This window comes from Phasianus colchicus, chromosome 12 (assembly GCF_987193195.1).
Source record: "Phasianus colchicus chromosome 12, bPhaCol1.hap1.1, whole genome shotgun sequence".
NCBI classification, from domain to species: Eukaryota; Metazoa; Chordata; class Aves; order Galliformes; family Phasianidae; genus Phasianus; species Phasianus colchicus.
This window is the reverse complement of record NC_143447.1, coordinates 19,113,408-19,138,083: the sequence shown is the minus strand read 5'-3', so window position 1 is coordinate 19,138,083 and position 24,676 is coordinate 19,113,408. Positions and strand designations below refer to the sequence as shown.

At 49.0% G+C, this 24,676-nt stretch overlaps 1 protein-coding gene across 1 annotated transcript in view; it reads right to left on the bottom strand.

The window, feature by feature from the left end:
• Positions 1-5,850: 5,850 nt before the first annotated feature.
• The window catches only part of SMAD6 (SMAD family member 6), a 28,268-nt gene continuing 9,442 nt past the window's right edge, over positions 5,851-24,676 (bottom strand). Inside the window, exon 4 of the mRNA XM_031587869.2 lies at positions 5,851-6,768. Coding sequence (XP_031443729.1) covers positions 6,227-6,768 — 542 coding nt within the window. The 3' untranslated portion in view covers positions 5,851-6,226. The remainder of the gene's footprint in view (positions 6,769-24,676) is intronic.

Below are 24,676 nucleotides of genomic sequence, written 5' to 3'. Positions count from 1 at the left end.
TCCCCAGGAATTGGTCATGGTTCCAGGGGTGTCCCTAATCCCAACACAGCAGTGCCCCACATCCCTGCTGCCATGGAAGGGGCACAGCCCCCCAGAAAGTGGTGTTAATCATCATCAGGGTTCAGTAAGAGACCACAACCCTACACAGAGCAGCACGGGATGGAGCATCATCAAGCTTAAGAAAACATGACTCAAAACTGGAAGTTGCTACGAGCCACAGATGTTGGATGAACGACCCAGACAAGCAGCGATGAGGTGAAAGAACAGGTGGAAAAAGTGTCCCTTCCACCCACTGCCAACAAGGGAAGCTCTGGGGCCTCTTCCCTTTCTCCTCCATTTCAGTTTTCTTCCTACACACTCCTGCCTGCAACACCAGCAGGCTGGAGAGCAAGCAATTTTGTATGACAGCAGCAGTGGGCTGTACACTGGGAAGTGTACACAAGGAAGGCAACAAGTCAGAGGTGTCCTCCATTTCAGGAAGAAATAAATGCATGGAAGAGGTAGCTCTAGAAGTCTCTTTTGAAAGGAACCCCACAACCTGCCTGCATCAGGTCACACTGCTCTCTGCAGCTCCTCAGGAGAACACAGAGCACTGCACATGCCACAGGGCTGCCACCCAACCTGGCCTTGCAGCCCCATATACAGATGGGGAAGCTCTGAGTGAGCACTTGGAGATGTAAAGCAGTGGTAAAACCATCAGACCCAAGGACCCCTCACCAGGACCGCAGGCTGGATGCTGCCAGCCTACAGACTCTGGACAGCAGCTCCTCCCAGCACAAACCCCCTCCCACAGATACAATCATGCCAAACAGTTCCTTATTCAACCTCCCAAATAACATCTGATGTTGTTTAATAGTTCTTGATCTTATGACAATAGTGCCCAGAAGGACTTGGAAAACTCAAAGAGCTTTGAAGCTTTGTGCAATGCACTTAGGACAGCTTCTTCCACAGTGACAGCTCAAAGCACTCCGTGTCCCCATCTGACCAATCTCCCCACACCCAGAGGTGATGCTGAGCCATTCATACACCCAACTGAGCACAAAAATACACAAACCAAGGCCAGAGCTGAGCAAACACACCACACTTTGGTGTTTTCCTGGGACTGCAAGAAGATATGGAGATGGAAAACTCCTTGAGGACATGCTTCTGTTCCTGCCTTGCTTATGTGAGCCACAGGACATCCTACACAGGGGCTGCTCTGTGAGAAAACATCAGCTTAAAACCTGCAGAGCTCTTTTGCTGTGCATTTAGGACTATGGAAGGTTAGATGGTGGTTATCCTGGTCTCACTAGTCCCAAAGTCACACTGATGTCCCAAGTGAAGTCTTCCTTGGGTAACATTTCCTCTGTTTCCTGGTCCAGGCTGAGAATACCACGAGAAAAGTGATTCCAGAAAACATCAGTAGCTGTAATCCCACCCACAGCCAAAGCAGGAGAAAAACAGCCAGCAGTGCTTCTCAGAGATGAAGAACAGCTATGAGGTTTGTGTTCCCATTAAACTTCCTAAGGAAACGTGGGAGCCGCCCCATCCCCAACATTTTTGAGTCATTTCTTCCATTTTAACATAATCCACACAAGGATGAGCAACCACACCAGACCCCCAGACCCTCCATAGGCTGTGGCACGCTGCCCTGCATGCACCTCACTGCTCCCACACAGGGGGAGGCTGCAGCAGAAACCAAGCCCTTATTGAACAGCATCTCTAAGAAACATCCCAACCCTAAAACCAGCACCTGCCTCCTTCCAAACCAACAGAGGATTCTCACCCCACAGCACTTCAGGCACCACCAGCCTCTCATTTCTTAACACCATTATTTCCCCCCAAACCTTGGTCTCTCCAGCAGCACCCACACTAATGAGCTGAGTTTCCCTCCAGCCCAGCACCCCTCCAGCACTCTGTGCCCCAAAGCTGACTGCAAGAGTCACATTTTCCCCAGAAATTCCGGGAAATGGGCTCCTGCTTTTAACGAGGAGAAGGTTTTTCTGCTGACTTCCACAGCCAAGCTAATAAAAATGGGCAGAAATAAGAAACTCCAGCAGAAGGGAGGCATGGGGGAGGAGGAAGGGGAAGATAGCACTTGTTTGAATCACTCCTAAATAGGAGCAGATAATTAGCCACATATATCCCAGAAAAAATAGCAACAGTATATGCAGTTGTTGGGAATGCACGCTTTAAGAGTTTTTGCCAAAAATGCTTGCTTTTATTAAAAAGGAATGGCTTCACAAAGGCCCAACTGTAAGAAAGGTTGTAATTTGCCCAAATAAAACTTAATTTGATCCATGAAATAGCTGTGGTTTATTGTGTAATATATGTGCTATGTGTTTTAATTTAATAGAATCCAATATAATTGTAAGCCAGCTGAGTTTCAGAGCAATTTCGGGTTGTTCCCACAGTGCATATAGCACAGATGCCACTTTGTGCATTGCACCACCACGTTCCTGAATTAGGAATATAGGAAGGATTATCCATTGAGCTGTGCTCCATCACACACCAAATGGAACACAGGACCTCCGAGAACAGCAAAGAGTTATTTACAGGAATGGATGCTCTGCAGGTAACTACTGCACCCCCAGCTCTCCTGCAGCCCCTATTGCACAGAGGGCACTGGGATGAGCCCTGGGATGCTGTGCTTCCCAACCTAACAGCTGGACATGCCCCATGCTTTACAGGAGATGATGCAGCTTGACCACAAATTCAAGCAGCATCACCTCCAGCTCACTGTTGCGCACCAACAGTGATTTATTTTCTCCCCTTGCCACCTCCTGCACAGAGAGGAAATATTCGGCTTTTAATTAAGCATTGAAGACATGCACCCGCCATGTTCCTATTGCAGAGGTAAAACCAGGAGAAGGATGGTTCAAAGGCTAATAGAGCCAGGAGGACAGCAGCAAACAACACAGCACAGCAGGACTCCCATAGCACAGGCAGTGTCCAACCTCCAAATGAAAAGAATCTGAGACTCACCGAGTTCAACTCAACTTCAGCCTTTCTTTACAAGAGGAGCTGAACACAGCTCCCTCTAACATTCACTTCTCCTCTGCTCTGGCCAGTAGCAGATCCTGTGCAGTTGTAACAGCTGTGAACATCGAGGACAATATACAACTCCAGGATCTACCAGCAGCTACTCCTCACCAGCTCATTGCACACAGTTTTAAAACTCAATGTTGCTCAAATTAAGAGGACCTCATAAACACAGTCCACATACAAAGACCACAATGACTCAGATCTATTCTGAGAGAACTACAAATCCAGAACTTGGGCTGCTCTCAGCACTGCAATGTCACCCCAACCCCATAGCAGTGCTGCTCCTGTCTACACCCACCCCACCTGCAGCCCCTCTGCTGAAGGCAGTCAGGGAGTCCTACAGTCTGAACACCATGTTAAAGCACCTTTATAGATGTCTTTATGTCCCACTACATCTATAGATCTTCCATGAGCAGTCAAGCAGTTCTTCTTGTATCACTCAGCAGACCAAAAGCCAGCTCCATACTGATAACAACATAAGAAAACTCAGGTTTGGAGAAACTGCACTTGAGCACACCACAACCTAGAAGGATGAGACCCCACAACCCAAGCACCAGGGATGAAGTAACCTTCTGGTCAACACAAAACACAGGAGCTCCAGTGTTCCACAGAGAACAGAAACTCACTCCAAGCACAGCCAGGCTTCTGCCCCAAGCAAAGCATTGCTTTTACAATAGCCCTCTTGCTTTTGCCCATCCTTTCATAAAAAGGGCACAGTCCCACAAAGACCTTACAGTACAAAACAAACAAACAAAAAAACATAAATCACTTACCACAGGCATTGAAAAACCAGGAACATCTCAGGAGAAAAAGACAGAACCAGACGTAGAAGCAACCAGAAGACTTTCAAAGCCACTAAGGCTACAGCCAACCCGTTTTTATAGGGGCTGGGGCAGATGAGCAATTGCCAACACCTGGGGAGCACAGCAGGGACCCACAGCATCGTTAGCTCCCAAGGCTGCCATCCTCTTTCTATTGGAGCTGGGGCAAACGAGCAACCACCAGCACCTGGGGAGCACAGCTGAGACCCACTGGGTCGTCGGCACTTGTGAGCTCCAGCAGGGTAAAAAGTTCTCTTTGGAGAAAAAGTCTGCTTCTACCCACCTAGAATGGTATGGAAAATTAGCGGAGTGGTTTATTAATCACAAATGCTGTAAGGAATGCTTCGAGTAGACAATGCTGCTTGTGGTCCTAAGGCTTCTCTAAAATGGCTGAAGTTTGAACAGCTACAGTGAAATAGTAAAGGGGAGAAATGGGGGTAGAAACAAACACCTGATGTCTCATCTCACTGCCTCTTGGTCAAATCCTCTTTATTCCCTTTAAAGCCTTGCTGTCAGCTGAAATAAAACTCCCAAGATTTATTCCTGGGAAAGTGTATGAGTAATAAAAGAAGAAAAACTAAGCGCCATCAGTAGATTGCACGATGGCAACCTGGACCTTAACCCTCCAAGTTTCAACACGAGAGCCATCCTCTCAATGATGCAAAGCAGGACAGCGTGATGGCCATGGCAGTGCACTCAGCAAGGCAACAGCACTGGGAAAAGCAGATCAGGGTGGGACTGTTCCTCCAAGTTAAAATGAAGGCAGTGTTTACAAAGCTCCTTCTGAAAGGAAAAAATACCATCTTAAAAATAACCCTATCCCCAGCTGTATGAAAGTGATACAGTGAGTGATGTAGGTGGTATGGCACAGCACACCAAATCGAAGCCACACGGGATAAAAAATCCCTGCAAAGCTCTGGAAAGCTGGCCTTAAACGATCGTGACATGTTTTGACACCATTCCCTGACAACAATGGCTGTAACACAAACAAAAATTAATGATGTCAGCATTAGCACTGATGCTGCGTGAACTCAACCAATGTGGTCCCAATTACGTATCATTTCAAGTATGGTTATAATTTGAGAAATGATCTGCGGAAACATCACTGCGACATTCCTGCTCGTGCCTCTCCTCGATGTCTGTGCCAGCTCTGCGCCTTTCCTGTGGGTCCCTTTTCCAAGCCTGGCTCATTCCTGGCTGCTGGAAGAACCCTGAGGTACAGCAGGAGCCATCTTCTGTAAGTTTAGGCCTTGGTTTAGTCGCTGAGTTCTGAGCCACTAAGGAGGTCTCATGGCGCGTTCTTCTCCGTAAGGCTACAAAACCATTCCCTTGATAATGAAAGCCAAGGTGCTTCTGTAATCACTGGACTCCACGAGGAGTAAACACACATGGACTTGTAATAGAACTCTTAAGACTTGGCAACACCAGTCACTGCCCACAAATAATACAGCAAAGAACTTCACCAGTGACACGAGCTCAGGCACTGCCCAATGTACCCATGCTTGTACCATGTCTCCAGCTGAGGATCCACCCAACTCTCAACCACTGAATGCACACAGGAGGTTCCGGACTCAGCGGGGTGATGCCTGTGTGAGGTGGTCACAAACTGGTCCTACTGGACAGCCTTTATGGCTGCCTGCTCTGCCCTTCACACCAGCACTGTGACCCACTGACTTGCACAAACATGAACAGGCACATGCCTACTTATCGTGTCTCCATCATCACCACGTGTCCATCACGCTTTGTGTCAGAGCTATGGGAGCTTTCTCTCTCACATTCCACTTGCTCCCTTCTCTTAAACTGTCCTCATTTTCCTCAATTCCTTCCTCTCAGAGACAACTGCAGCCTGCCAAACACTGACGTACAGCTTTGTAGGGACCTGGCTCAGATGGGAGACAGCGGTCACCCCTCTGCAAATCCCACCTGACTGCAGAGTGCCTGAGCAAATGCTGCTCTGAGCTTCAGTCAGGGAAAAAAAAGACAAAAAAAAAAAAAAAAAAGACAATTAAAACCCCCCCCTATAATGCGAATACTTTATTATCAATGAGTGACTGGTATTAGCTTCTTGTCTGGGTATTAATAATATTTCAAAAAAACCATACATCAAAATTAGGGCTTTTCTCTCCTATTTTTGCTGTATAATTTTTTTTTCTTTAAATCTGTATTGAAAGAATTATATAAGCCAAAGTGCATTTTCTGTTTTTTGTCCATATACACATTGCACCATACATAAATAATTACATTGTAAAAATGACTCCATAATTACAAGTATAATATATATTTTCATATAATATATAAAACTTTATATTAAATCTAGGTAGATGATATTTGGGATAGTCTGTGTCTTTCTTTTTTGTTTTCCTTTCGTCAGAGGCTGACTGTTATCGATTGTTACTGAGCAAGATCTCCAGCCAACACGGGCAAGATGTGATGAACTGTCTGGAGTAACACGGCCCCCAGCCCTTGGCGAAGCTGATCCGCACGCTGTTGGGGTCGTAGGGCCCGTCTGCATAATCCAGCTCTGCAGTGTGCTGCAAGAGGCAGGACTTCTCGTAGTCAAACACCTTGATGGAATAGCCCGGCATCACCTTGCGCACGATCAAAGTCCTACAGTTGGGGATGTCCAGTGTCGGGGAGTTGACGAAGATGGGATGCTCGCTGCGATTGTAAGCCCACACACCGTCCGGTTCTTTGCTAAGTAAAATCCCGTAACCGATTTTACTTCGAGTCCTTCTCACAGTCTCGCTCCTGTTTTCCAGGTTTAGCTGTCCGAGGCAGAAGCCGTTTCCTTGAGGTAGGTCATAAAATATACTGACAGACTGTTCGTACACTGTGTAGAGGCGGCCGACGCGCGTCCGGTGCTCCCAGTAGGCCACGTTGCACCAATGGCTCCTCTTCACGGCATCGGGTGACGTGCTGGCATCTGTGGGGAAAGAAGAGCAGAGGTCAGGTTTGCTCCGACCACCTCGGATTAGACGGGCATCGAGGGCAAATGCACGGCTGTTCCCATCCACAAGCTCTGCTCACGTGAACAGAACTTGAGGTCAGCTCGAGGTTTGTCCTTCAACCCAAAGCTCGTCATCAACCCAAAGCTCATTATCAACTAACATCCCTAACCCAAAGCTTGTATTTAATAAACTATGGCAAATGCCACCAGGAAGGAAGGCTCAAGCAAAGCCTGGTGATTTGGTGGCCCGCTCTCCAGATCCCATGGAGCTAAGAGCTAAACACTTCCTTCTGTCTAATTTACTGCTCAATCCTGCCTCCATATGTCAGAACCCCACGTACTCAAGACTTGCCCCTTTCACAGAATTCATAGAATGGCCTGGGTTGAAAAAGACCACAATGCTCATCCAGTTTCAACCCCCTTGCTGTGTGCAGGGTCTCCCACCAGCAGACCAGGCTGCCCAGAGCCACATCCAGCCTGGCCTTGAATGCCTCCAGGGATGGAGCATCCACAACCTCTCTGGGCAACCTGTTCCAGCGTGTCACCACCCCCTGAGATTCCAGCACCAAAAGCCCATAGTGCCATGACACCCCAACAGCTGCACCATGGCTCAGACATCCCTGAGCCTGGCAGGTCCCAAGCTCCTCCAGCATCCCATGGTGAGACACCCTCATTTCCAAAGGCCAACACTCATGTGAGCCATGATGCTGAAGATGTCCATGAAACATCCTGATGAACAACCTGGCAATGTCTCCTCTATGCAATATTCTTCAACAGCAATGCGAGTGTTCCCACGGGGAGCATGAAACTCGAGAAGGCATTTCATGCCAATGGGGAGTAGTTTCTCTGAACTATATATGTCATCCTACAGAGCCATTGGAATTCTCTCCAGAACAAGAAATATCTTCTCTTTCTAGGAACTACGTTCAAGGAAGATGGGAGGGACACAGATTGCCAGAAATTTGCTCAGAGCTCACTGCAGTATTTATGGTGCCTCCGGAAGGAACATGGGAACCTCAGCCCCGGAGAGGGCGAATTAACCTCTTGCTGGACATTGGCCTCACTCCTACCTCCAGTTAAAAGAAAATTGCTCTTGGATTTCAACAAGGAGCTCTGCAATGAGCCAGCCCTGCATTAAGCTCCCTGACAATATATCACGCGCCTGTGGCCTGCTGACCCCTCTGCATCCGTGCCATCAGCTCCGATTAACTCACACGTGGAGTGATGCCATTATTTTGCTTCAGAGACCCCATTGACGCACAGGATTTCAAGCACATCCCCGCAGCCCCATTTCTTTTCAGGCTCAAATTCCCCTGGAGGGTAATGGGCTCTCCTCCCCATTAGCGATCTTTGAATTAAGCGGCTTTGTTAGAGTTTAACTTAAGTTGTAACTGTGCAAATGTAAGGGGAGGGAGGTGGGCTCACTGGGCAAGCGAGGAGGCAGCAAAGCTGGCGGGATGCCCTTGGCCATGGGCAATGCTCATGGTCCCCAACCAAGCCCACCACATGGTCCAAACCTCCCCCAAAATGCTAGATCCCCTTCTTTCTCCCCACCGCCTGCTGCAAGTATTTTTAAAGCCCCATATGGGTGCTAACAGCCCCATTTTGATGTGTGTTTTCTCCAGAACTGGGAAAGAAATCCTGCAGCAGTAACAAACTTCAGCCCCGCTGGGAAAAGTTTACTAGCATTTATGTCCAACTGCCACGGAGGAGAAAAACATCATCTCTGCCCCCTAATACTGGAGCTGATGTGCTGTGCCTCCTGAAGCCATGGGAAAATGTGTGCCCTGCAGCTAAGCCCTACATAGATAGCCAAGATAAAGGGGGACCATGCTTCAGGTGGGCTCTATTGAGGGATATTGAGGTTCAATATCAAATCAATATCAAAACACCCCTGAGGAAGTGATGCACCAATAACACGTGGCAAGGCAACAAGGGAATGACAGGTCACCCATTTCCCTTAAGGGGCTGGAAACCATCCACTGCCATGCTGCAATAAGCTCCTCCAAATGCTGCCCTCTGCTAACAACAAAGATCAGCCAACACAGAGGTTTTTCCCATTTCTTAATCTTTAGACAACAATTGGCATTTCCTTCTCCATCCCAGATATCTTTGGCTGCCCAAGTGAACAACTCAACGCTCTCAACAGGGCAATGACTGGCAACTGCAGGACCGATGTGTCGTATCCATGCTCATTAATTAAGCTGGATCTGACTCTTGCAAAAATACATCATGCTGCCTTGCAAAGCACCAGCCATGGGAACAAGGAGCTTTAGAGGAGGAGAGTCATGCCTAATTCTGGATTAGAAAACATCAGACTCCTTGTGCCCATGTGACGCACTGAGATCTGGTGACAAAAGGTTTTGGAGTCTCTGTGCAGCACTTCTACAGTAGTTGCAAAAACTACATTTACCAAACTGATGGCATTATCACAAACCTGACCCCAACAGACTTACTGAGCTAAACATTCCTGAAGCAAAACTGTCCTCGGCCACATCTGCACAACCCTCTGAAATGAAGAGCTTGGCATGGATGAAAAGCAGTAGCAACCCTTGGTCTACCACCACACAGATGTCAAAGTGCTTTGCTCTTTAGAATGCAAGTAATCCCACATTTTGAAACATTTGACAGAGTTCCTAACTGATGAGAAAGAACAGCAGGACAGCAGGCAGGAAAGCACCCGAATTTCACCAGCAGGTACATCCTAACACTAACAATCTGCTGGAACGTAAGACAGCTGAGCTGCCCCCAATACCATTCCCAAACCCTTCCCAAAAGCCAAATGTTGCTGCTGTCCCATCCAAGTGTTGCTGGAGGGGCCATAGATGAGCTCAGAGCTTTTCATCTGGGGCCCAAAGGCTGGTAGCAATTACTGAGCTCTGCATCTGCTTAACCTCCCAGCCTCAACGGAGCCCCACACGCCCATCAGGTAGGGAGGTTTTCTTTTCTTATCCCACTTTTTAGAAACTCCCACTTTGTCTCCAACTTCCCTTTCCTTTAAGAATGAGGTAACTTCAAAACTCAGGTTTCCCCATCAGTTGAATTAATTTGGGGAGTAGAATCGTAAAATCATTAAAGCTGGAAAAGACCACTAGGATCACCAGGTCCAACCTCAACCATCCCCCACCACGCATGTCCCTCCCTAGACCATGGCCCCGGTGTTCCCACGGTGTTTTGTGAGTTAAGGTACCCAGTGGGGGAGAGCAAAGCAGGAAGAAAGCAGCACCTATATTACAGGAAAGTCTGCCTTTGGGTGCCCCCAAAGTGCCACATCTGCTTTCCAGGAATTGGCAAACATTTTGGTAAAGACGCTGATAGATCACAACAGGGAAAGGCTTTTAGTATCTTGTGCTTCAATGCATCTGAACTGTGAGATGCCTTACTGGTGCACAAATAAAACAATCTGAGAAGAAGTAACTCGGTCTCACTGGAGAAGCTCTGCCCCAAGGACCCTCCTGGTGCCGGGCTGGGTTCCTCACCTCCTTTTATCTCCCGGTGCACTCAAACAAACCCTGGGAAGATGAACTCATCTTACAGCCCTGACATAAAGCAAGCACTTTAGCAAGCCCCTCGTACAAGGGGGCCTGTGCTGTGTCTTATCCGCTGCCAAGTATTAGTTTCCCCTCCAGCTATTAGCCGCTACCACTCAGCAGACAGCAGGGGCGGCCGGCAGAAAAGCAAGCCCTCTGCAATTTAAATAAATATTCCATTTTTCCTCCTCTTTTTCCACGCTGCCTTTTATGCAAAAACTAGAAAACATACTTTTTTTTTTTTTCTTTCCTTCTTCTCTGGAACAGAGGCGTGCTTATTGCCCCTCTTTTTGAAGAAAGAAAAACATTTTAGTCCTGCCGTGCCTCCCTCGATGGTACACACCACATTTCTAACAACTATCATTGTAGGCAGCTCCAACTCACAGCTACATTTTGGCTGGCGTCAGGGCTATCTCCCCCATCAAAGCCACCTCCATCGATCCCATGCACAGACTCAAACTCTGGCTCTTGTTTACTCATGGGCTCGTTCCTCCCAGTCACCATTTCCTCTGTTGCAGCACTGCCTTGCAGCAGGCACATCCAGAAGGAAATTCAAACAATCTGAGATTAAAAAAACAAGATAGGAAGCGAGACGGGGGAATCAAAACCAGAAGTTCATGGGGAAGTGGTCTCAGGCAAATGGGAGCCAGGTAGGAGAAGGCATGCAGAAAGCAAATGCTGCACTCGCTCCCTGCAGAGCGTGGAGGTAAAGAAAATAAGTGGAGGTGTGGGGCGTCTGTCATCTGACAGCACATGAAGCCACTCAGACAATTCAAAGCAGTTTGTTAAAAGAGAAAAGCAGAAAGGTGGTTCACAAAACACAGTGCAGTCTCTGCCTGCTGCACGATGCTGCACTTAAGGACAGGATGGGAACCATGGGCAGATTGGGTGTGCTATTGAGACACTACCCAACAACCCTGCTGCATCAGCCCTTGGTCACAACAGGGCCTCAGTGATATATGGCTGCAAATGGAAAGAGGGGTGAAAAAGGATGTGATGCCCCAGAGGCCCCAAGTACCACCCCAGCAGCACGCCATGGTATTCTGTTCACTTATTGCTTCCTATTTTTGCACCAATTCCTCATGAAACAGCCCTGAATCACACAGGTTGGTTTTTCAAACACAGCCCAGCAAGAGCAGCAGCCTCCCCTCCATGGCCACCTCGTTTGTGGCTTGTTCAAAACACGTTGGCAAGTCACCCAAGGAGAGGAACGCATGCAAAGAAAATTCTCTTCAAGCTCCAAACATGACGGTGACTCCAAGCATGTCTGGGCACCTGGAGGAGCCCAGCTGGCTGCTGAGGGGATGAAGTGGGACAATCAGATGTGTCGCAGAGCTCTGCTCTACGTCCCACCTCTCTGCAGCACTCCCGAATCACTCACTCCCATGGCCCCATGGCTCAAGCACACCTGATGCCCAATGGCCAAGCTCTTCCCACCACTTTCTGAGCCCTATTAGATACAAATTCAGGCTTCTTTCCTGCAGCCCAGGAGCACGTTTGTAGCCCAGCACATGGCAGCAGGATGGCTCACTGTGAACGAGGTCCAGATAAAAAGCCTGGCACAAGGAACACACACATTTCCCAAAAAGCTTTTAACAGTTCACTGGGGAGCCATCAGCTCAAAGCCCTGATTAATGCCCTTAGAAACAAGCTCCTGGGGTAAGGAAGAGGTTAAAACTTTCCACAGCATAAATGGAATTTTTATGGCCCTGCAAAGGAAAAAAAAAAAAAAAATTAATTGTCAATCTGCCCCTGCAAAGCTCACAACCATTCTCGCTAAGCCAATATACTTAAAATACCTCAGCCTTACAAGTTTCAGCTGGAATGTGTCACCCAGCCCCTGCGAGCCCACAGCTGCAGCCAGCAGCAGAACAGGATGCCCAGGCTGGGACAGCCCTTGTGCCAACTGTCCTGTCTGTCCATCCCTCGCTGGGATCACTGGGATGAGATTCTGAAGACAATTTCCCAGCTTTTCATGCTCCATGTCTTGGCTAGCAGCTGCTTCATCAGCCCAGAGGAGCACTCCAATGTTGGCTCTACCATACATATGTAAGGTGATGGCCAAACAGATCCTGCAAACAGATGGAGCCAGCCATCCCACGGTGATTCTGTAGCATCTCTGCCCCACAGCAGAAGTCCACACGAGGACAATGGCAGCTCCATCCCCTTGTAGATGAGTCAAGAAGCTACAGGAGGACAACGGGCAGCAGAATGGGAGAAGGCAGCTGGGTGGAAGCAGGAGGTTGGATAGCTGTCAGCTTCTTCCTGCACCTTTCTCCTTCATGTCCAGAATCACTGAAGAGTGCTTGAATATCCCAGCTTTAACCAAAACAAGCTCACTCCATGGAAAGGTCTCCAGCCAACAGCTACAGCTGCTCACTGGGACAGCACACTGCACCTTCCCTATGTTAAAACCACCAAGCTCTCTGCCAGGCCGCTGGTTTGCAGGGCTGGCAGAGACACAAAGGTTCAGCCTTGCTTACGCCCGTAATAAAGTAAGAGTGTGATCTCCTATCGTGATTAATCTGGTGTCACCACCATCGTGGCCAAAAGGGTCCCAACGCCTCCATCCCCAGCAGAAGGTCCTGGTGATCTCCTCTTCCTCCTGCAGCCCTTACCTTGGACCAGAGCTTTGGTGCCCCCCAGCCTCTTTCATGAGCCGATTTAATTCGTTAACCCAGCAGATGATTAACTCAGAAGAACACTTGTGCTGGGTTAATTAATTAAATTAGTTCAAAAAATAGGGTCTGGCGGGCAACGGAGCCAGTGCATGAGGCGCGTGGAGAGGGCTGGGGGGAAGGGGGGACATTTCCATGGCAGCCCGAGAAACAAAAGCAACACAGGACAGGAGCCAATGCCAAGAATGGGGATGAAAACAATTTTCTCTGCATAAAAGAAACCACTCTGTAAAATCATCGGCTCATGCTAATTTCTTATACCCTTCAAAGAAAAGCCATGTTTAGTTCTGCCCTGAAATTCGTGAGCATCATTGGTTATTTTCAAGCTAAACTCAAGTTGTTTCTCTCTGATGTACACTCTCTGTCCATTAAATATGCACTCCAGACTACGCTTTAAGGTATTTCAGCAGTTTGGTTTTTTTTTTTTCTTCATTTTCCACCTTCCCTGCACAGTTTCCAAAGGTCTTTTCAGCCAGAGGTGAAAAAAAAACTAAAAAGCAAAAAAAACAACAACAACAACAAAAAAAAAAAACAACAAAAACCCAAAACCATTTAGAAGTTTTTATGCATCACTTCGGCAGGCAACGTTATGGGAGATGTTGGTGATTTCTTTGGGTCGAGTGCTCGCAGTGTAACCTCAGCTCCGGGGCTGTGCACGTGGCCGTGCCGTGCCTGGCACGCAGGGCTTAGCACAACAATGTAAATACCTCTTCAAAAGCAGCCCAAAACGTAATCACCTGCAGTTGCTGCCAATTATGAAAGCACCTGACCTGTCATCAGCTGAAATTTGGCTGAGGTTCCCCCCTCTTTTGGAAGCCAGCCCTGGGTACGTCCGAGCCCTGCGAAGTCCCAGGTTTAGGGGCTGCTCTGACCAATCTCCCACACAATCATTCATTTGCTGAAAGCCTTCCCGCTCCTGCCCAGTAGGGGCTGGCTTTTTCTTTTGCTGGGTGCGGCACAAAACGCACTCAAATGAGGGTAAAAGCCTCACACCCTGAGGGCCTTCTGTAGGAAGGAGTCTGAGAGGCCGTGACAAAGAAATGGGGAATAGAAAATCCCTTTTTTTCACTCTTGGTTTCAGCATTTTCAAGTCTTCCTCTTCTCCAAATGACCACGGATGCCAAATTTGGCAGATCCTGAGCGCTGCTGAGCTCTACTCACTTTCACACCCATTTCTGCTGCTGGCTTTGGGGTTGGCAATGTCAGAGCAGCTCTTGGTGCTCTCAAAGATCCCCAGCGATGCTCCCAGGGAGGAGAGTCATCCGCTCTATGGCCAGAGCTGGAAACTGCTGCAACGCAGAGCATCCCACAGAACAGACTCTGGAAAAGGGCGTTCATGAATAATAATAGTTTTTGCTTGTGGAGCAGTTTCACTCGAGAGCTTCAAAGCATTTTAAAAGCAAGAACTAATTACTAGGTTCCTCTGAAGAGAAATGGGAACAGTTCTCTGTTGTGCCCCGCAGGCAGAGCCCACAGCTCCATGACCAGCTCTGAGCACTGCCCACTTCCCAGCAGCACCAAACCAGGGGCTTTCCACCCACAACAGCTGTGGCATCGGGTCACGGAGCTGCTTTGGGGAGCTGGATGCTGATGTGCTGAAAGCACTGGGGCAATGAGAGCCTCTGAGGATGCTCCAACCTCCCACTGCCCACACTCACTATAACGCCTGCAGCACCCGCACAGCAGCAGGACCATGCTGGATGCTGGATGAAAACCCTCTGCCATTACACATTGAGACTGGAGCTCGATGATCTTTAGGGTCCCTTCCAGCCTAAGCCATTCCATGACTCTATGTCTAAAGAAGAAAACAGGCATTTTTTTGGATAATCCTTCTGACTGATGGATGCCTACCCCATCCTCCATAAGCCACACCAGGTAAAAATCCATCTCCCACCATCACCAGCCCCATACTCCAGCTCAGTTCCTTCCCTTCCCTTCCCTTCCCAAAATCTGTTCTTTACAGGAGGTCAAAGCCCAATGGCTCCCCAGACTTGGTCTCCTGGGCCCCCCACATGCCAACAGGCTAAGATCTGTGGGGATGTGGCAAACAAAGCCAACTGCCAATGCAACAGCTTTGCTGTGCTTTTCTGCTTTTCCTAACCAGAAGTAATGGGGATGCTTCCCACAGAGGAGAACCAAAGCAAAACCAAGCCAAACATCACTGTTGGCTTCATTTTAAGAGCCTGCAACTGTGCTGTGCTGTGAATGCAGCCTCGGTCTGCTCTACCTTTATCACTGTGATGTCTGCAAGCAAACAGGGGATATGGAAAAAAAAAAACCAAAGTGTTTTCCTCCCAGTGGGCTGGAAAAGAGCTGCTGGGAGCAGCGTTTGGCCCTGCACAGCCCCCAGATCCCAACCCAGGAGCACCGGGAGAACAAAAACCTCTGTTTTTCCCTCAAAATCTGATGCTGTGAGCCCCGCGTCCCAACCCATCCTCTGTCCTCAAAATGGCTCTGGTTTTCACTTCCCTGAAACCTTCCTAATTCCCCCCAGCAGCCTTTATATAGGTTGCTGGGTTGCTGTTTTTTTTTTTTTTTGTTTGTTTGTTTGTTTTTTTTCCAGTGCCCTTACATATATGGGAACCAGGCAGGGGCTGAGAGTGGAATGGAAATTCAGGCTTTGTTCTCACTGGCCGAAGCCCAAGATCCTTCTCCAGATAAAGCTCCCAGCCTTGCTGGCTGAGCCAGCCTCACCAGACCGGGGCCTCCTCTCCTCTCATCTCCTCTCACAGTTTTTGCTGCAGAATTAAAGGATCCAGGGTGCCTCTGTTTTACAAGGAAACAACCCCTGCTGTGTGCGAGCTGAAGGGGTAAAAACTGCCAGGAAGGTGCCGGGGCTGTTATCTGGCGGAGATAAACACAAAGCAGTGGCGATGCAGATGGCTCCTGCCCTCCCTCACCCACACACCGGCAGGGAGGGACGTGCAGAGGGCTGCGTGCGTTGTGTCTGCACCCACACAGCCAGATTTTCCGATAGCCGCCTCATGGATTGATGTGTAAACATTTTCTGGGGCCACTCCAGCCCTTCCCTGCAGCTAGCAGCTCGCTCCACCAACATGCTCGTGGCCAGCATCCATAGGCTTTTGCTCCCACTTCAAGCAAAGACTAAACAATGACTCAAGCATCTCAGGATCCACGCTCTGTGCTGGTCCCTCATCCCAGCGGCCAGGCAGCAGGGCTGCTCCTGCCTCCCATTTCATGAAACCCACAACGCTGGCAGTATTGCAGCAGCACAGTGAGAGCCTCCCTGAGTCCCCAAAGGCATCTCCCGGAGATGTCCCATCCCTCACCGAGGCTTTGCACAGGGTGAGCAGAGGTGACTCACTCTCATTACCCTCCCTGGCCACACAGGATTTGTTTTTGTTACGGAAAACCACAGTTTCTTTAAAAAAATACATACGTATAAATAAATAAAGAATAAACCAACCAAAATACACACAAGTCATGTGGGATGAATCCTGTCCTGCCGCACGAATCCCAGCCACCACAACGCTCCTGCTTGCCTCTGAATGGTCAAATATGGCCGGGAGATGCTGCAGCGTGCTGCGTCAGGCACCACTATCAGTGACATCCCCATTACCCCCTTTTAGGGGAAAAAACGGAAAAAGAGCAGGTCAGGCTCTTTGGTAAATCAGACAGGGAGATTACCAGGGCATGGGAGTGCTTCGTTATAGTTAATGAGCTCAAGGACGCACGCCCCACACTCAGCCTAGTGCTAATGGAGGAATGCAGAATACTTCTCCCCTCCAGGGAAATGGAGCTGTAAAGTGAGGCTTTTGGGGGGAAATACATTAAAAACACAGCCTGTCAACCACTGCAAAGAGACTCATTGCTCTTTCTGTTCCCCTGGAGTTCATCTATACAAAATACACATTTGGATGTAAAGAAACCCCGGCTCAAAACCGCCTGAAGAATGACTGAGTGTAAAATCAGACTGGGATCTTTTGCAGAAATGCATTCACAGAACAGCAGATTTTCAGCTCTGGATGCTTTCCTCCTTTGAATCATTTTGCTCATTCCTGCAACACTTCAGACTGTTTGTGATGGGGAGGAGCGAGACGGGAAGCCTCAGCCTTAAACCTCAGCCCTTTGCATGGCACAAACAAACCACTCTATGGACGCTAAAAATTCTGTCGTGTTGCTGTGCTCGAATCCTTAAACTGTTAAAAATAGGAAAGAAACTGCGCAGTTCACATATTTTGTAAAGCTGGGTTAAATCAACATCTGCAAAAAATATCCCCGTTAAACGAAATAGCAGGATTTCATTAAGTAAATTGCAAGTTGGCAAAAATTCTGAAAGAAAGGGAAAAAGCCACAGCCAGCCCCATAATTTAAACCTTATTTTAACTGTGACTGCACGACTGCAAAAGGCTGCATTTCCAAAGGGAGGAAAAAAACAACGTCTAAAAGCAAGGCCTCTCCTGCCCACCTCAGCAGTACCTCTGGGGCCAGCACCCACCCCACGCTGGGTACCAGTGGTTCAGGATGCTGGAGCAGGCAGGGCATCGCCTGCCCTCCCGGCCACTTTTCCAAACCTGCCAAGCGCCTTTCCTGCCCGGGGTGACTCACTTGGGATAGGCCATGCTCTTCCCACAGCTCTGGCCAAAAAAAATCCCCTGTGAGAGGGAGCCCTGCGGGGACCTGAGGGTCTCAGGTTCACCTCGCCCAACGTGACCCCAGCATGGCACCAATCCGAGCACTCACAGGGAGAAATCGAATGTCCCACCCAAAAACTCCCATGTCCAAGGAATTAACCCGGCCACATAACAGCAACTGGCAGAACGTGGCATCCAGTGCATGCTGAACCCCTCTGCTTTGGAAATAACAGCTCACGGGGCTAAAAACCTCAAAACAAAACCTAAGAACAACAGACCCGATAGGCAGACTTGGAGCAAAAGACAAAAGCTTTCACAGAAGGCACAATTCTTTTCTTGCAACATTTTGGCTCTGCTGTTTTTCCTGGCATGGCGAGGCTGCAGTTATTTTGAAGGGCTGTTTGCTGCACGCGGAGCCCAGAAAGCAGCGACCTGATTTCCTTTTGGGTCTAAACATCCGTTTGCTGTGCAAGCAGGAGAAAAATAAATGAAATGTGCATGTTGGGAAGTGTTGCTGGGGAGCACCAGTGAGGAGCTGCCAGCACCAGGGCTGGGATGAAATGGGCAGCACTGCCCAACTGCACAATGCAATCTGATGGCAAAAGGAACGTGCACCATGGGGGAAACTGCAAGGCAAAGCAGGCAGGGAGCTGAGAGCTGCAGAGCTTGCCCCAGGGCATGGCCCAGCGTGATCCAGCTCTGCTCTGCCTGGGGCAGCCCAGCCCAGGGCACTGCACCTGGCTTGGGTGCTGCGATGCAGGGGGGACAGAAAGCTATGAGAAAGCTTCCAAAGGAAGGGCAACAAAGACAGGGAAGGATCTGGAGGGCAAGGCACGGGAGGAGCAGCTGAGGTCCCTTGGTTTGTTCAGCCCTGAGGATGCTGAGGGGATGCCTCATGGCACCCTACAGATCCATCATCCAAGGAGGCTGTGGATGCCCCATCCCTGGAGGCATTCAAGGCCAGGCTGGATGTGGCTCTGGGCAGCCTGGTCTGCTGGGTGGTTGGTGACACTGCACAAAGCAGGGGGGTTGAAACCCAACGATCACTGCGGTCCTTTTCAATCCAGGCCATTTTACGATTCTATGATCATGGCCCTACAGCCTCCTCCCCATGGCAGCCTGCAGCCACAAGGTCTACAAGTCACAGCCAAAGCTGCTGCTGGAGGTGTGGTTTGCCACCTGGGCTGCCCCTGTCCCCACTCCCTGGGCACAGAACCCCTTTGGAATGCCCACTCCTCATCCACCATCTCCTCCCAGCCCAGGCCAGGCCAGCCCACCGCCATGTCTCCACATTTCCTGGCTTTGGAGGATACAAGCCAGGCCATTAACATTATTTATAGGTTCCTGTGCATGAATTTCCATTTGTTTGTCTGCTTAAAAACAGTGAGGTGAAAAAAAAAAAAGAAATTCCTGGAGGTCAGACGATTAGAAAAAGAAAAAAAAAAAGTACACGGCTGTGGCCTGATGGGCCCAATGCAACAGCAGCAGCTCCTTCAGAGACATAACAGAATTTCCTTAAATGCTTGTTCTGTAAATATTTAAGCTACTTTATAAGATTTTTTACAATGTACTTAGGAAGCATAAATCTCAGCAGCGGAGCACGGCACGCTGTCGGCGTGGCACATGCTGGGATGTTTCAGAAACACAAACACGGACATCTCCCATGCTAACACTGGACTGTGGGCCAGGAGGGCACAACTATGATGCTGCTGGGATGGAGGGGCCAAGGAGCTCAGGGTCTTCCCAGCACCAAAATGAGGGGGAAATAATTACCTTCACCCCCAAACAGGAGGTGCCTATGCACTGCACTACATACAACCCCCAACAAAGCAATTTACAGTTGCATGGCAGCTTCAACCCAAAGCCAGATTTCTGCCCACTGGCTTCTGCACACACAGCACCTGAGATGCCTCCTCACAGGTGAGTGTTCCCTTGTGATGGAAAAACAGCATCACGCCGACTGACGCATCCGTACTCAGGGTGGTTCCCATATGGAAACTTGGTGCAGTTTTATGAGCTTTGCTTGGACACGGTGGTTTCTACCTCACATTCTTCCAATAAATGCGGATCTTCCCAACTAAGCAACACGCGTAGCTGTTCTCCTTTGCTGTCATTTAGGTGTGTCTGAGGCAATGACAACAAATGGAAACGAGGACCTAGAAGTTTATTCGCGTTGCGAAGCACAGCTTCGTGTCACGGATGACAAAGTGCAAAGAAAGCCCGGAAAAAAAAAAAACTTGGATGGAAGTTCAAACACTGATGGTTTAAAGATGAAAGGGTGCTCTTCGATTCAATGTTTAAATAAAAGTTTTCTCCTACTAAATCATTTAAACATTTTTGCATTCCTGGCATTTCTAGAAGCACTGCTGGCTTTTATTTCTTACCCCACCCCAGCGCCCTCAGTGACCACTGCTATAGGAGGCAAACTGCTCTCTACAGCTCTCTCAGGCCAGCAGGGAGCTCACCACGAATGGAGCTGTGAGCCACCTGCACTCGTTCTCCCACCGCCATCCTATTTTCCTCCTTTTTTGAAATAAATTCTTCCTCACTGCACACAAGGGTGGCCAGCTTCTGTCCAAAATATCGTTCAGAAATCCAAAGTAACTCAACTGACTTCACCGAGTTGTATTTAGACAGCTCTAACTCGGAGCTGAGACTGTTTGCTGCTCTCATACCATCTGCTTTAGGAGCTACTGGCTGCTCCACCAGCTACAGAGGAAGCCTGGGTCATCCAACATTCACCATCAGCAGCACAGAACAGCTCCAACAAGCCATGTGCAATTCCTCCTACCAACGCAATTACATCAAAGAGAAAAGCCCAGACACAGAAATTTTGGCCACGGTGCTTCAATGCCTGCAGAATGACAAAGGCAACCGCCATCCTGGTGCTGGGGAAGCTTTCAGATGCTCACATGACCGATGGCCAAAAGCCTTTTTGGTTTGAGAAGCAACATTCCCACGGCAGCAGGACTCACTGTGTGCCTTGCATTGCCCTCAAGCTCACTGCCTACCCTGCACTGCAGATCCTAAAGAGAAGAGCAACTGGGAGAGACCCAGAATAAACGTGGGCACGTCTGCTGTAAACTGAGATTAGAAATACTCCAAAGGGTCCCCAAGGGTTTAAATCAGAGGACAACACAACAGCTGAATGGAAGTGTGGACTTCCTTTAAGACAGAGCTCAATCAACATATCGCAGTTTTCAAAGCAAGCAAGAGGGCTGAGAGCAACCCCACGCTGGCAGCCCTTCTGTCCTTTTTGGCTTGTAATTCCATCATGAAGGCAAAAAAGAAAACCCCCTTTAAAAACAGGCTCTTTTTCTCCTACACATGCCCCACAAGCACTCGGAGGGCAATGGGATATTCCAAGGATCATTTCAAGCTACAATCCACATGACCCAGGTTTGCAAAATTCCTAGAGGCCAACAGAAGGAGAAGCAGGGGTTGAGGGTAAGATGCAATGATGTGAGCTGGTTGTGCTCCCACTACAAAAATGGCATTAACCACTAACAGCACAAAACCCATGAGCTCCTAACTCAAACAGCACAGAACTTACTGAATAGCAAACAGAGGGGGATCAGGAGGGAATGGATTCAGGACCAGAGCCATTCTGAGGATCGTGTCAAAGGTGGCTGCAGCTGTCTGAAATGAGCCCAGCAGGAACAAAAGACTACACCAGGAGCTGTGAGGCAGGAAGATGCTGCAAGAACAGGGCTGAAGGCTGGGAAAGGGTTGGGATTGATGCAGAAGAACTTGCAGAGCACTGCCAGTCACAAGCACCTCACAACATCTCCACGCTGTACACCCAGTTATGTATGCAAGTCCTGCCTGGAATAATTAAAAGCTAGCTATGCATCAACATACATCTGCATGCCCCCGCCTGCATGAAGGCTATGAGCATCCCCCTGTGCCCAGGGCAGGCTGGGGAGCCCCGGGCACCAGCAGTACTCTGTATCACCTCTCTGCAGACACTGCGTTCCAGAAGGAAGAAGCACAGGGCATCCAGCTGCCCTGAGCTCAGCTCTCCCTCCCTTCAGGTCTCAATGAAGTCAGCAGGAAGCACTTCACAGAATGGCCTGTGATGAAAAGGACCACAATGATTATCAACCCCATGCTATGTGCAGGGTTGCCAGACCAGGCTGCCCAGAGCCACATCCAGCCTGGCCTTGAATGCATCCATGGATGGAGCATCCACAACCTCCTTGGGCAGTCTCTAAAGCAAAACCCTTCAGACAGACCCATTCTGAAGGCTTTTTATGCCATCAGACTCAGTACAGCAAAAGCAAAACTCGTTCACAAAGATCTCAAACATTAAAAGCCTCAGTGAACAGATCCATTCCATTGCAACTGAATGCAGTCCAGCTCCAAAGGCCCACACAGATGACTGCAGGTAGGAGAAGCACTTCAACACAGGTAGCTGTAATCAGCTACACATGACCAAGGACTTGGATTTTTCCTGTTTCAGCAGTGAAGATGCTGCCCACAGCACTCTTATTCCAAATCCTGCGACGTGCGAGTGGCACTTTTTAAAAATTTTTTTCAAAACACAGTTTTGCTGACATTTCCCTTTCATTAAAATAGCTCAACAATGGGGGGAAAAGCAACTCACGACGCACATAGGATCTTTACCTTACTTTGTACTCACACAGGAATTTCCTTCATCTCCTCCAGAGTGGAAGTTTCCACCGACCCCCAGCTCGCGTCACATGCGATGTGCAGCACAGCAGGAACTGGGCTGCTCTCTGTTTGCATGGCAAGGCTACACACCTCTGGGGCAGGGTGTAAAGGAGCTGGGACACGCTCCCAGGCAGCCATCAAGGGACAGCATGGGGATGATGGTGAGTATCAGCTTCCAACGGTGTTGTGCAAGCCTCTAAGTGAAATTCTAGTATGGATTCCTGTGTTGGGAAGCTCCTGCTGTACATGAAGATGGGTCAAACAATAAAAGGATTTGAGCCAGTGGTTCTAAATGCAAGGCATCATCTGCTCAGTGGGAAACAACCTCGCTCCTCCATGTCCCCCAGAGGATGCAGCATTTCCAGTTCAGAATCTGAGAATGGTTTGGGTTGGGAGGGACCCTAAAAGCCATCCAGTTCCAACACCCGCCCTGGGCAGAGACACCTCCCACCACACCAGGTTGTCCACAGCCCCATCCAATCTGGTCTTGGATGCTTCCAACCGGCTTCAGACACTTCTCTGGGCAGATTCTTCCATATCTAGCCACGCTAACCCCTTTATCACACACTACTACAAAACCATCCTGAGATCAGATTCTTGCACTGGCCCAGAAGGGCCAACTGCAACAGCCCTGCATGGGCACAGGCATCCTGATTAGCTCTGCTTACAATGAAAATAGAGAGCAGATGGAACATGTGGGTGCAGCACGCATACTTCCTCACCTGCACTGCAGGACGTATGCAGGAGATGGAGGAAAAAGCCCCCAGCCAGGTTCTGCATCCATCCCTACTCTCCCCAGCTCCTGGCCCCAGCCACAAAACAAACTCTACAAAAGCATTATTTATTTGTCTGAAGTCACAATGATTTCCAGCAGCAGGAAGGTGGAAGGATACAGCATGCCAGACCCCATGCACCAGCACCATGCCAGCCTCAGAAACGGTTGGCAGCCAGCAGAGCAGCCAACCCTTTCCTACTGAAATGAGCTCATTATAGCTAACTTTTACCTCCCAGTTGATTCATAAAGTTGTTTTTTTGTTGTTGTTTGGTTGTCATTTTTTTTTTTTTTTGGCAGAAATATAATCTCAAAAAGCCTGAGAAACCTGGAGAGGAACACACCCAGGGCTCCCCACCAACAGCTGCTCCCTGTGCTGTGGCATAGTGCAAGGATGGATCCCCATGGCTTTAAAAGTAACTTTCTGGACAAGTCAGAACAACATGAACCAACCCAACAGGACCACACCACCTGTACTGAGGACAGGACTGGGAGCACTCAGTCTTACCCGGGAGGAGGATGCTATGGGCACCATCCCATCATGTACAGCTACTGGTGTCTGTGTAATACTCCAAAGCATCTTCAGCACTTGAACACAACACCTTCTTACTGCTTAATCAGTGGAAAAAAAAAAAACAAAAAACAAAACACCCTTTCCTTACCCATGTTGTTTCCATTCTGCAAGCATGAAGACTCTTAAGGCAATGTGCAGCACTGAGTGCAAGGCAAAGCATTGCACAAACCCCCATTTCCCTTTGTGCAGAGTTCTGCTATGGTTTCCATTGACCTCCCACTGACAAACATCTCATTTCCACACATGGGGCAGACATGGCCATCATGGCAATGAGGACACAACAGTGTTAGGTCAGTGTGGATGCAGCAGAGCCAGGGGTGCTCACAGCCCCCAGGGCAACGCCTGCCTTCTCTGCAAACCACTAAATGCATTTTGTTCTTTACTGAATAGTGTTGCAATTTGCTGTTGGTCTATGTACGAAGGAGTAAAGCAGTTTAAAAAAAAAAAACTTCTTTAGGAAAAAAAGTCTTTAACATTCTTTGGCTCCTTGAATGGAAAAATCTCAGCAAACGAGAACTTAATAAATGGAAAGAGCTGAAAAACAGCCCTTCTGCCGGTGCATTTTGCTCCTTCTATTGGGATATAGAGATAAAACTGATGCAGCAGCGTCTGGGACCTTTCTGCAGTGCTTCAACAAGGAACCCTCCCCACATCCTGCCTAACACCAGAGCCCTACAGCTCTGAGCACAAAGGAGCAATGAGGTTCCCAATGGGGCTGCCATGATGGGATGCAGGCACTGCAGCACCGAGGCTGCCCTGCAGCAGGACATCTCCTCCAGTTCCTCCTCCAGCCCCCACATCCCAGCTAACAGCAGCCATGTGAGCACCCAGGGCAAGCACCAGCTCCAAAGACACACAGCCCAATGCAAACCTCCCGAATCCAGGCATCAACAGAAAGGCCTCCTGTAAAATTCAGATGTTTCCACTGAATCTTTTCTTGCCTCCATGGGAACATGATTTGTTGGCAGGCTTTGTTCACGGGCTTTTACAGACTGAGGCATCCACCACCAAGTGCTTGGGAAGCACCGCAGCCAGGCTGCCCCCAGCACCCAAGTGCAAGG